Source organism: Hyperoodon ampullatus (genome assembly GCF_949752795.1).
Source record: "Hyperoodon ampullatus genome assembly, chromosome: 17".
NCBI lineage: Eukaryota > Metazoa > Chordata > Mammalia > Artiodactyla > Ziphiidae > Hyperoodon > Hyperoodon ampullatus.
Window position 1 is genome coordinate 12,911,687 of NC_136930.1, and position 12,804 is coordinate 12,924,490.

The 12,804-nt window shown below is 38.4% G+C and overlaps 1 protein-coding gene across 1 annotated transcript in view; it reads left to right on the forward strand.

Annotated features, from left to right (window-relative positions):
* Nucleotides 1-12,804, forward strand: part of PREX2 (phosphatidylinositol-3,4,5-trisphosphate dependent Rac exchange factor 2) — a gene marked incomplete at both ends in the record, with an annotated part of 282,561 nt that overhangs the window by 77,153 nt on the left and 192,604 nt on the right. Inside the window, 4 exons of the mRNA XM_079722715.1 lie at nt 3,083-3,154; nt 4,359-4,481; nt 6,787-6,891; nt 11,247-11,348. Of these exons, the coding sequence (XP_079578841.1) occupies nt 3,083-3,154; nt 4,359-4,481; nt 6,787-6,891; nt 11,247-11,348 (402 nt within the window). The remainder of the gene's footprint in view (nt 1-3,082; nt 3,155-4,358; nt 4,482-6,786; nt 6,892-11,246; nt 11,349-12,804) is intronic.

The following is a 12,804-nucleotide window of genomic DNA, read 5'->3' on the forward strand; positions in this document are numbered from 1 at the left end:
AGAAACTCTCCAAGTCTTATACACAGTGAAAAGTTTGAGAACCACTGGCATTAAAAGCCATTTTCTGGTACTTATTTTCCATATATTTGTATCAGAATGAAGATGATCTAATTCTGATGAAATTCTGAACCAGGGAGAATGAATGAATACAGAGATAAAACAACATATTAAATCTCATGTGTTTTTGTGACTAGGGTATTAATGCTTCCTTGATTGATAGGAGAAAGATTAAATGCCCCAGTTACCAAAGTCTGAAAGGATCTGTAGATTCTGGTTGTTAAAGGATGATTCTGAGAACACGTTGTTTATCTTCAGAGAGGAAGACTTACACATTTTGCAAAAAATGTCAAACAGTTTTCATGATTTTGCTCTCTGAGCAAACTATCTTAAATCTGCCTTCACTGTTTTGTAAAATGAGGCTCTTGGGAAAAATAAATGCTTGGTTAGAAATGCTAAGAAGTTCCAGGTTTTCTTTCATATGCAGTTAAACAAAAAGTTCCGTATTGTCACGGAGGATTGAAGATAAAAAGTCAGATAAAGATAGAGTTTACTTTATTAGCTTGTATGTTTCCTTCTACCTCATAGTTTGATTCATTTTCACTACCTCCTGTCTTCAATTTTTTCGTTTCAGAATGTGACTGAGTTCAGTTTATGAAGATAAGGTTTATACATGTAGAAGTGAAGTTTAAGTTTTGCTTGCACGAGAGGTTATGTTTCCTATGTGGTTAATATGAAATGTAAACTCGGCAACCAAAGCAGCCGTGCTGTTTTAAGACTAAACAGAAAGAGGTAAGGAGCATTTTTAGTATAGGTATATGGAAAACTATTCAAGAAAAACAAAACTAAAATTAAAAATTAGACTAACACTAATTAAAATGGGCACTTAAAGTCAGAAAATTCGAAAATCTCTCTCCATTGCCAATTATACCTAACTTTAGATAATATTTCAAAAGATTGTATCATGTTTCCAATAAAAAAGTTAAGGTGACATCCAATACTTTCATATTCATTTTATTTAATTCAGCTGAATTCTTTCGTTCATTTGCGGCTGTCAGTTCTGATGTGGCTTTGTAGTTGTGGAATCTGAAACGTGAACCCATTGAATCAGGAATCAAGATGGTGCTGAAGCTAAAGCTAGGAGTAAGATCTGTGGCCCATTTGTTTTGTTTCCTTTAAATAATTTTGTTATTTTTCTTTACAAAAGTTACAACATGCACACAGCCAGATATTCTGACAATAAGAAAGTGTACAAAGGTCATCTTCCTATCACCTGGAGGTAATCACTGTTTGCATTTTGGTATATGCTACATATTTTTTCTTAGTATGAATGCACACTGACATTACACATGTGTATATATGTATATATTATATACATGTGTAATATTTGTATATATAATATATACGTATATGTACACACATATACAGTTGTGTGTGTGTATATATATATATATGTATATATACACGAAAGTGTGTATGTATAGGTATGTGCACATCCAGTATGCTGTTTAGTAATTTTTTTCGCCAAACAGTATTTTACAGACATCTGTTGTATACACACATATGTATATATAATTTTCATCCCATTCCATTTACGATTATACTTTTGCACAGTATTCTGTAGTTTACATGTACCATAATATATTAAATGATCCCATTAATTATGGGCATTTAGGTGGTTTCCACTTTTGTAATCAATACACTGAAACCCCTTGTCTGAATATTTTCTTAGGATAAATTCCCAGAAGTAGAATTACTGGATTAAAGGGAATGCCCACTTAAAAATTTGAGATATATTGTAAGTTGTCCTCAAAAGTGTTGTGCCATTTTATAGTGTTACTAGCAATGTCTTGAGGGTGATAATTTTGGAATATTATGCACAATCCTGGGTTTTGTTAATCTTTTAAATCTGTAAATATAGCATGTCAAAAATGAACTTCTTTTTTTCTTTTAATGAAATTCTTACATTAATTTTCATTTGTTTGATGCAGTATGTTGAGATTCCTTCAAGCTTCTATGTGCCCTGACCTGGCAGGTAGTGGCTGGAGTTCTTAAGACAGGCAAGGGAAGGGATGATCTCACGTGGTCACTAGGTAGTTAGTGGACGTTGTCTTGAGGACAACGTCTTGTATTTGCTGGATAGAAGTCTCGTCTTTCTTTCCTTCTAAACTTTCTCTTTTAAGGCTCAGTATAAATAACTCTTTTTATCCTTTTTTTTCTTTGCTAAAATAATAGCTTATTTAGTCATGGGCTTAATGACCATCAGGAAGAGTCCAGATCTTTGAAATACAAATGAACTCATTTGCCAACCATAGGGCTGTGGAGAGCTCAGACCTGATCCCAGAAATACAAATTCTGGCTTCCTAAAACTTGAATGGGGCAAGAGCAGATGGGAAATTCTTCCATTCCTTCTTGAAGGTCCCTTTCTTTCTCCCTTCCTCCCTCACTTCCTCAATTTCTCTCACTTCTAAAGGGCTCCCTTTAGAACTTCTGGCCCTTTTGTTTGTATTAGAAATCCCATTTTGGGCTAGATTTTGGTCTTTTGTGCTTCACAAGACTTAGAAGTTTAGGAAGCATTTGGCTCTGTGTGTTTTACCACAGAACTTTGAGGTCTTGGTGGATACGTTTAATTCATATCTACGTGATCACTTTTGGTCCTGCTCCCAAACTATAAAGGAAATATAATTCCCAGGTAGGAGAAGCAACGCACAAGATTTCTGCCTTCTACAACAAAACTGTTACACTCGATAGTTATTGGATTTTTTTTTTTTTTTTTTTTTTGCGGTACGCGGGCCTCTCACTGTTGTGGCCTCTCCTGTTGCGGAGCACAGGCTCCGGACGCGCAGGCTCAGCGGCCATGGCTCATGGGCCCAGCCGCTCTGCGGCACGTGGGATCTTCCCGGACCGGGGCACGAACCCGCGTCCCCTGCATCGGCAGGCGGACTCTCAACCACTGCGCCACCAGGGAAGCCCTAGTTATTGGATTTTTAAACTTTGGTTTCTTATAAAAAACAATTAATTCAGATCAACACTCATTTGATTAGTCCAATGTTGCCTTCATAGTATCTTTTCCTGCTTCCTGCAGGCATTCTTACACCGGATGAACCAGTGCGCTGCGTCGAAACTTGACAAAAATGTAACAGAAGAAACGGTGAAGGTGAGGAGGTGCCCTCGACCCCAGCACAAGGTCCCCTCAGATGAAATTGTCCCCGTGGGATGTTGCCTCAGGGCTCGTCAACTTGTCTCCACTTCCGGGATAAGTTCTGTGCCAGTCACCAGTCGTCGTGTGGCCAGCAATGAGAAAAAGGGAAACTAGGGTTTGGGAAAAGAAACGGGGGTTATGAGGATGGTGTAGAAGACAGAGAGAAATTTTTGCCAAGACCTTGGAAACGTTTGAAAGGAGGAAAAACATAACCCCAAGTCCAAGAACCTTCATGTCTCTCGAGGGGAAAGGAGCTGAACCACGTGTGAGGGGATTGCTAGAGGGCCTGGGGGGCAGGATGTGGGCAAAGGCGGCTTCCAGTCTCTGACCCCTGGAGAGCAAACGATTTGGATGGTCCACTGGGGCAGAAGTCATCCACACAGTATCTTCAGCTCACACATGTATAAGCATTTCCTTTTAAACGGTAGGGAAGGAAAATTGTGAAGAGTTTTGGGGAAAAGGGGGCATGGTAAATGAAAATTAATTGTGCTATAGTCATTATTCATTGCAATTGTATAAATCATCCTTGATATTTATTTTGGATGCCAACTTGCTGTTTTATTTTACGGAAAATAAACAATTCCCAAGGAATTTATAGGCACATCTGACCGTTTCCCATTAAATTCAATAGTAACGTTTACATTCTCCTTACATGGAGTGTTTTAGTTTGGGTGCTTTTGGTTGCAAGCAAAAGACACCTGTTACTCAGAGGGACATGAAGGTACTTTGATTCCCATAGCAGGGACTTCTATGGGCAGAGAGGCCCTTCCCCCAAAGCCTGCCAGCAAATCTGCCCGCGCTGTTTTACCTGCAGTCCGCGGTCCTTAGTGGGGTGGGACAACGACCATGCTTGGATTCAGTTGCTCAGGATTGTCCTGAGAGCCGGGACTAGGTTCCCGGTTCCCAGAACTGTGTGGGAGGGGAGAGGATGTCCAGACAGAATGGGTGCCCTGCCAGCCGTGGTGGGGGTGGGGGGTGGGAAGGACAGCTCTCCACCGAGGTTTCCAACTTGGAGAGAAAATAGAATTTTTCTATTTTATAGAAAAACAGAAAATAGAAATAGAAAATAGAAAATTTTCTATTTCTCCCATGGAATTTTTCTCCCATAGAATTTTTTTTAAAACTTGCTTCACTATGGCACTTACACATTTATTTACAGATGCTGTTCTCAAACATTGAAGATATCCTTGCAGTCCATAGAGAATTCTTAAAAGTCGTGGAAGAATGCTTACATCCAGAACCTAATGCTCAGCAAGAAGTGGGAACCTGCTTTCTTCACTTTGTAGGATCAATTTCTGTTTATTTTAAAAGCTTTTCCCCCTAAAATTTAAAGTTTCACTTTTGGCACAGTAGTATGTGGGAATTCAGCATTCGAAGTAAAATCTGACACCAAAAGTTTGGGGTCTTTTAAGGCCAATGAAATCTTCCACTTAGAGCCAGAAAAGGGGAGAAGGCCTCACATCATCCATTTTATTCAGTGAAGAATAAACAGGCTTTTCTTTTCCCCAACGAGTTAGTTTTTTGCATCCTCTGTAGCTTTGAATTCTAATGAATATTCAGGCTGTTTCATAATGAATGGATTTTTATGTTTCCCTCAAACATAGAGCATTTCTCTTTTGAGGCAGAAAATCCTTACTTTTACAATGGTGCGATGAGCCTTTTATTAGTCAAAACATTCCCTTGTTAATCGACTTGTGACTAACCTGGAGGTGAACAGACCTGGTCCCTCTAGGTACACATATGCCTGCATCTGAATTTTTCTCAGAGGCTTGTACTGAACAGTGCAGAAGAAGAACAAGCCAGTACTTGGTTATTTCAAATTGTATGTCGTGCTTGTATGATCATTTTCATCCCTTTGCACATGATAGCTGAAATTATTTATGCAATCGATTTGCAAGGTAAAAAGCCACCTGTACGGTGAAAATCGTTTTCAGAACTAAAGTGCATTCATACTGACAAAAGAAAAATAATGCTGCTATTTCTACCACTCTGCTGATGCTAATTTTCAGAATACCAATTTGAATCCATTTACTTATCAAAATGCTATGCAATTAGTGTTTTATTTAAAAATGTATAGGAGTATTTTGTCATAGAAACCAATTTTTGTTTATTTTTGATTTCCATTCTTTTATAAAGTAATGATATGGAATTTCTAGATCTATATTTCTGTATGTGGTGAGCAGACTCTGTAAATGTTATTTTTAGAATCAGAAAATATTCCATAAAAATAATTATATTAAAGGGAGAGACTCCTTGGGTATAGGAAGATCAAGCTTTCACTGGGCAAAACTATAAGCCACGTGTGTTGTATCCACTTAATCCAGGCTGTTCCCTTTCATGAAAGAATGCACATCTCCGGCCAGCTGGAGTAGTAGCTATCTCAGTGCCGGGCTGCACATGGGAATCTTGCACCCTGACATCCATTTCCTCAGTAACACACTATGAATCTGTCAGCCATGAATTTAGTTAAACTATTTCTGAAGTTTGTTTTTTTCTGGTTTATCCCATCTCTTGAAATAAGTAATTCAATACATTTTCTACTGGCTGTATAAAATAGCACTCATTGTTTCTAAATATATGTCTTTGAAATTTTAGAGGACACACTTCTGTTCTACTATTCAGTCACTACATTTTCTGTGTCTGCCTCTTTTACTGGGATATTTACTGGGATATTTGATATTGATCATAGATACTTGGAGAAAATCTTACAGATGGAAGGGAGCTTTAGAGATCAAGATGGTGTGAAATTTCTCCTTTTATGAAAGAATCCCTTCTATAGGATCTATGAAGGTTGTTGATCTTGTTTTTACTTGATCACTTTTAGTTACAGCTCTAATTGTTAGAAAATCTCTATATTAATCCAAATCTGCCTATCACTGCCCAACATGACCCTTGCAATTTCCACCCAGTGGTCCTAGTATTGTGTTTTGGAGCTACAAAGAGTTGTAAATCCTTTACAATAAATAGGACAGCTATTTGAAAGTAGCTACCATTCCTTACTTTTATATACTAACAAATATCCCTCTCTGAGATGACCTCTCAGATGTAATATCTTCAGGGTCTGTCATTATCTCAGTCGCCTGTTGCTGACTATTCTCCACTTTGTCAGTGTCCTTCTTAAACACAACTGTCCAGATTGGTGCATATGACCTGCAGGGTACTATGTCCTATTGCTCTTATGATCTGGCACATGCTTTTCCCTCCACCAGAATACTTTCTTCCCTCTCCCTGCTAGGGAGTCATGGATTTATGTCTCTGTATCTTGCCCACATATGACATCTTTTTTAAAGCTGTGTCTCAATCCTCCCAGCAAAGCTAAGTACTCTCTTCTCTGTAATCTGCTACCACGTCGTTCATTTAATTTTTATTGCATACATCATATTGGATTGGAATTAATATAAGTCTATCTCCTTTCCTAGACCATTCTTCATGGATCAGGGAAAATAAATTAAACATACTTACATATACACATAGTATAGCTCTTGAAACATAGTAAACACTTAATAAAGTTTGTTCATAAACATCACACTTAATATTTCCAAATGGCTAATAAAATGACTCTAACTGGTTCTTACTTGAATTCACAGAAAGACAAGTTTCGTATCTACGACGAATATTGTAGTAATCATGAGAAGGCACAGAAATTGCTTTTTGAACTTAACAAAATAAGAACAATTCGGACATTTCTTTTGGTAAGTATATATTTATGTATCACCGTATGCTGTTATTTGTTGAGCCAAGAGCCAAGGAATAGCATCCGTGTGGTGTAAAAGCTGCTTGTGTGACATCTGTTTTTAACATATCCCTGCTAGGAAGCTAGAGAGTCATTTGCGAAATGTAAGAAGTGAGACTGTAAATCAACTATACTTCTATATATATATGCTCTTAAAATCACACACACACACACACACACACACAAATGAAATGAACGAAATGAAAAGAAGTGAGTTGGAAGAAGCTTGTTTATGGGGAAACACTGTCATGCCCTCTCCTGGTTGATTATGAGTTGTGAAACCACAGGTTCTTAGTGAGAGAAGACATTTATGCCAGAGTTCACAGTTGCTTTTATATCCCTCAGCCCCGTAGAGCTTCATTTTACTTCTGCTAAGAGAGCTCTAAGTAGGGCAGTGACAGGAAGGAAATGCATCATGGGGACGTTAGAAAAGAATTTTCAAGATTGACTTTTCTCCTACATACATTCCATATTCAGTGTTCATAAAAAGAGCAAGAATCTGTATTTAATTTCTTCAGGATAGTACAAATAAATGCATCGTTTGGCAGTTTCTTGGACATTGTAATTGCCAGTGAGAACCACACTGTAAATAGAATTCAGTGATATTTAACGAATTGTGGAGTGGAACAGGCATCTCCACGATCCAGTTTTAGAGCCTGGATCAGCTCATTTAAAATGAAAAATAAAAAGCCCGTTTACAGCTCTTTTCCACTTGCACCATTAGCTCCAGGCAATCATTGATTTGCTTTCTATCTCTATAGGTTTGCCTTTTCTGGAGAGTTCATATATGTGGATTTGTACAACATAATCTTTTTATGCCTGGCTTCTCTTACTGAGTAAAATGATCGTGAGGTCCATCCTTGTTGTAACGTGTATCCGCATTCTATTCATTTTTCTTGCTGAATAATATTCCATTGTATTTTGTTTATCCATTTGCCAGTTTATGAACATTGGGTCAACAATTGACTATGATAATGATGGACCTTGAAGATCCTACATATGAGATGTCATTTCAGAGAGAGAGATTTCTTAGTAAAGTCAGGAAATGTCAGGTTTGGGCAATTCTGAAGAATGCTGTTATGAATATTCATGTACAAGTCTGTGTGTGGACATACATTTTCATTCTCTTGGGTAAACACTAAGAGTAGAATTGCTGGATCAGAGTAAGTTTATGTTTAGTTTTTTTTGTTGTTGTTATTGCTCTAGTCACTACAATATGCATCTTAACTTAGGAAGTTTATTTCCCTCAGGTTGGTTATTGTTTTCTGTTTGTTTTGTTTTCAGGAACTTGCTTCGATTTAATTTGAGAATCTGTGTCTTTTGTATACGCAGCTGCTGCTATGTCTGCTCAGTTTTTGTTTTCTAACTTAGCCTTTCTTTTTAGGGGTCACTCCTCTGACTGGTTAACTTAGTGGTCAGCTGGGGATTTGAAAGAGGTGATCGAACATCATAAACCATATGATTTGTGGGTCAGTGTGTGAGTGTGGCGGGCGACACATTCACAGGCCAGGCAGTTTTCAAGTCAGATCTGGGTTTTTTTTTTCTCCTGGGGCCATCTCAGGTCCTCTCTGCATGTGCACAGTCTGACATTTGCCCCGAGCAGGACTGCAATCTCAGGCTAGCAGAAATGTGAGCGTTCCCCATTTTTCTTGGGCAGTGTGCTAATTTTATTGACAACACTCCTGGGTGTGGGATTTTTGCCCTGTGCAGTCCCCTCTGGTAGCAGGTTTGCAGGGTCAGTGCTACTGTGACAGGGCTACCATGCAGGATGAGCTGAGGATGGCCCTGGGGCTGGGGGCATGTAGGGGGAGGATGGGAGGAGCCCAGGCAAGAATGCCACCAACTCCCCTGTTCCTACCTGAAGTTCAGCAGTTTTTCATGAATAAACATTTCTCAGTTTGTTGTTTGACTTCAGTTGATTACCAGAGTCCTGAAATTGTTGTTTTTTACAATCGTGCTCAGTATAACAGTTGTTTTGGGGAAGAGAATTTACTCATCTCTTCTCTCTGCCATGGCCAGAGGAAGCTCCTGTGCCCCTGGACCAATGGGGCTCTCTGTGAACTATCAGAGCTTTGCTCTCTCACTGAGGGCACCCTGTTCTCAGCAGAGCTGGCTCTCCACTAAATGTCACAAGTCCAGAGTGCTGGTTTTCGCAAATCCTACAGAATGGTCTGGTAGGAAGACCCTGGCTTTTCTAGTTCTTGCCTTGGCACTAAGTGGCCACTAGTTACCTGGATGACTTGAGGAAATTCATTACATCTCTGATGTCATTTTCCTTACTCATAAAATGGGGATAATAACAATCACCCTTTGAAAAACATTAAGGATTTACATATTTGGGGTGATGATATTCTCTTTGTGGGTACTTGCATATACTGTCACCTGAGTAAGTTTTTAGGATCAGTGGAATCTCTAGCAGCTTATTTAGGAAACATTCTTTCTGTCTACATAAGGAGAAAGCTGGCTCTCATAAGCCAGTCTAATAAGGACCTACTGTAGAGCACAGGGAACTCTACTCAATACTCTGTAATGACCTATACGGGAAAAGAATCTAAAAAAGAGTGGATACATGTATATGTGTAACTGATTCACTTTGCCGTACAGCAGAAACTAACACAACATTGTAAATTAACTATACTCCGATAAAAGTTAAAGAAATAAAGTGGCTGTTATGAAGAGAGTTTGTAATCTGTACAGTACTAATAGACAAGGAAATAAAAGTGGGTTAGATAGTCATGTGTTCCTCAGGGTGCTTCAGCGTAGGGCTAGGTAGAGGAGGTGGCTGCATTTATAAGTGGCGCTCACTCATACGGGGACACTGAAACATCACTGGAGATAGAATGGGGTATAGATAGTTGTGTTACATAGGATTCCTCTGGGGACAGTACCATGCACAGGTGGAAAGAGGATTTTGATGACCTGATTGCAATAGGGGTTGAAACCCCCAAAGAGCATGTTTGAATGAGACACTTCTTTGCTGCTGTGTTTTCTAAGGTTTCTGGTGAAGTGAAAGTCATGGTGCTGGTTTTGCCGAGTTGGTTGGACAGATTGGAGCTGAACTCAGTTGCTCAAGGCGGTGGGGGTCTGGTCTGCTTCCATCACTCTTCCTTTTGCTTCCTTTCCCACTCAGCGCTCGGTCTCTCCTCTCAAGGAATGTAGGACAGTATTTTAAAAAATAGTGGTAGAAAGGTTGTAAATGATCAGTATGATGTTTGAAGAGCTCTTCTCTTCCTTAGTTAAATATTTATTATCGGCTTCCTCTGTGCCAGTCACCCTGATAGGCACTGCAGAAACAGGTTTTGACACAAGTTTCCAGTCTGTTATTTTAGGGAATTCCCTGGCGGTCCAGTAGTCAGGACCTGGAGCTTTCACTGCTGAGGGCCCGGGTTCGATCCTGGTCAGAGAACTAAGATCCCACAAACCACGTGGCGTGGCCAAAGAAAAAAAATCTGTTATTTTTTTTAAATTAAAAAATCGCTTTTAAAATCTTTATTTTAATTTTTTTTTTTTTTTTTTACATTGCTGCTTAAACCACAAAATAAAGACCTGGTGCTTCAGAGGATCAAGCCTGAATTTATCAGAGTTGATTCTCTTAACCATCACTTTCAGTAAATGGAAGCTGCTTCTATTTCATCTCACTGTGATTGCTGATTTTGAGTTTTCTCCTTCCATCTTGGCTCTGTGGAGATCATGTCTGACATCCTTCCCTGAGACTGCCTAGCCAGTGTCTTTGGTGAGGTATTATAGCTCGAAGTGACTTAGAGATCACTGGATTAAAACAGGCCAGTTGTACAGAGAGGAAAATTAGAATTTTGAAATCAGTCCAAGTTGCATCACTGGCCAGTGACAGAGCATGGGTAGTGCCCAGTTGTCCTTAGTCCTGATCTTCTGCAGCACCACATGACCTCCCCCTATAAGCAGGATGCATGTACGTATGTGTGCATCTATTTATTCATCCGTCAGTACATTCTTTCATCAGTACATCCATCCATCCATTCATCCATCTATCCATTAATTCATTCCTCCATCTCTGTCTCTTTCTTTTTCCTCAGACTTCATACTCAGGTGAATATATGTGAATTCATTTTCAAGATAAAGATTCAAAACACATTTTGGTTGCTAACTAATCTGAAAGGCAAAAGTATTTCCTTTCTCTCCTGTAAACTTTCTTTGTGACTGAATGTGCTTTTCTCAGAGAGAGAAGCTATATAGAGACATGCTTTCACATGTTTTCAGCAGAAAAGTTTATGATAGAAGAAAGTTTCACCACCTCAGGCTTAAAAATGTACATAATTGTCTTTATTTCCACCCCAGAACTGCATGCTACTTGGAGGACGGAAGAACACAGATGTCCCCCTGGAAGGATACTTAGTAACACCAATACAAAGAATATGCAAGTACCCTCTCCTTTTGAAGGTACTTAATGTGTTTACTTCATTGTTGCATTTCCCTTGTACCTGCATATTTTTGCCGATGATCTTTAAAAAAATTTTCTTTTAAATAGTGTGACATTCCAAAGAAAAGGCAAATACAGTTATTGGGAAAAATAGCTATTTTGTCAGTAATTTATATAGAGAGTGGGAAACAAATGTCCTCGGAAAACAGACTTTTAGTGCTCTTTGTAAAAAATATGCTTGTTTGAGTTTCCTTCAGCGTAAATGCATTAGTTTCAAGATAGATCCTATTAAGTACATTATGACCAGTTTATATAGCACTTTGTCTACAGGGTTCCTTATCTTAAGTAAATTTGCTGTTGGTATATATTTTTTTTCATTTCCCCAAACATTGGTGACTTCTTGATGCTGATGAAGTTAAGGCTAAGTTACACAATTTCAGAGCCTGGTTTTTAAATCATTATTACAGGGAATGGTGTGGGTCACATGGGATAATAAATGATAGAAAGTGGAAAGACAGTGCTAAGACAACACTGCCTCTGGAAAACAGGAAATGCCTTACGGTCGTAAGTCCATCGCCTTATTACAATGACCAAAAGTTTTATTATGAGAAGCATATTATAATATACTAATTACTGCTCATACTGCAAGGGTCTATGAATAGATTAGAACAGCAGTTCTGGAAAGGATGTTTTTTGGAAATGTAGCATCTGAATAGACAGTTTGGGGTGGTGGTTGAACATTTGAGTTCTGAGTTCAAATCCTGTGCATTCTGCTTACTAGCTGCATGACTGAGCTCATAATCTAACCTCTTAAAGTCATGGGCTTTATTTATGAAACAGAAATGATGATGATGACATGATGAAATTATAACATATATCTAAAAAAATGTATATATGCATGCATACATATATCTCTGTGTATACTTGTGTATGCATATACATAAAGGAGTACCTAATAATTGAGCTGTCTTATACACATCATTTAGCATAGTATGTACTCCATAAATGTTAGCCATTATTACTCATGTATATTTGATTCTTTTAATATATTAATATATTAACTACATCTTAGCTTCTAAATTAAAAAAAAACTCAGAAATGTTATGGACATACTAACTGGTGTTCTTACTGATTTACTTTTTGAGAAATAAATGTTATGAATTTGAACTAAAATGCATTTTTTCACTACAGCTTTTGTCAGTTGCATAAATTAGGTCTCAGTGAAAATTTTCTTTGGAAAGGATTTCTTCTTATTAAAAAAACAAGTTAAAGTTGCTTGGTTAGCTAATGTAGAGAGAAGCTAGCATAGGGATGTCCAGGTCTGCAGAGCTTTGGCATGGGAGGACTGGTGCAAACGTGACTCCCATCTTTCTGGGAGTCCCTTCAGACCTCTGACATGGTGACTCAAATTTGCATGCATTCTCATCACTCCAGTTATTCCTAGTCCTGATTTTGGAATCCCGAGAGTTTGTCTGT